The following is a 709-nucleotide window of genomic DNA, read 5'->3' as shown; positions in this document are numbered from 1 at the left end:
GAGAATGAATCCTTTTAATTATTAAAAAAATTGAAGAAGTAAAATGTGATCTTTAATTTTTTATTATTTTTTTTATATTTTTTTTTATTTCAATTATAAAATTAATGATGAGAAATTACACTTTAATCTCTCAATTATTAAAAAAAAAATTAAAAGGATCGATTATTTCTCAGAACATAACCCTCTCTTAACCTCCTCCAAAGAAAGATGGCTTTGCAGCTTATGGCCGAGTTACTAGAGGTGATATCATCATTATTTCCAACCAACCTTCAAGTTTTGTTCCTCTTATCCTTGTTTTAAATTTTTTGTAAAAAAAATTGTATTGTCTCCCTTCTTTATCACCCATATAAAAAAATCACTAATGCCTTTCAAATGTTTACATAGGACCTTTAATAATAAGTATATGCAAGTATAGTTTTGCTATCATGTGAGAATAAATATAATAATAATTAAAAATAAAATTTTATTTACATCAATACAAAAATGAACTTACATTAATTGAATAGCCTGTCATTCCCACAAAATAGATCAGGAGACACCAAAGCAATGGCTTTGATCTTGATATTCCCGCAAGTCCAAAACTCTGTAAAAAAAAGTTTGGAGGGGGGTTGTTTGTTAACAACTACTGTCTTAAAATATCTTGTTTCAAATGTCCACAAAATTGTTTTGGTATATTTTATAGGTACAAATTGGTTGCTTTATATACCTT

General features: G+C 26.7%; 1 protein-coding gene across 4 annotated transcripts in view; it reads right to left on the bottom strand.

Annotated features, from left to right (window-relative positions):
• Positions 1-709, bottom strand: part of LOC107624847 (naringenin 8-dimethylallyltransferase 2, chloroplastic) — a 149196-nt gene that overhangs the window by 141280 nt on the left and 7207 nt on the right. For 3 of the 4 annotated variants that reach the window (XM_021117336.1, XM_016327312.2, XM_016327320.2), the window contains one exon: positions 494-583. The exons of the other annotated variant lie outside the window; for it this stretch is intronic. In XM_021117336.1, coding sequence (XP_020972995.1) covers positions 494-583 — 90 coding nt within the window. The remainder of the gene's footprint in view (positions 1-493; positions 584-709) is intronic. 4 annotated transcript variants of the gene reach the window in all.

Source organism: Arachis ipaensis, chromosome B01 (assembly GCF_000816755.2).
Source record: "Arachis ipaensis cultivar K30076 chromosome B01, Araip1.1, whole genome shotgun sequence".
In the NCBI taxonomy this organism is placed as follows: Eukaryota; Viridiplantae; Streptophyta; class Magnoliopsida; order Fabales; family Fabaceae; genus Arachis; species Arachis ipaensis.
The sequence above is the reverse complement of the archived record's forward strand: the minus strand, read 5'-3'. Positions and strand labels throughout refer to the sequence as shown.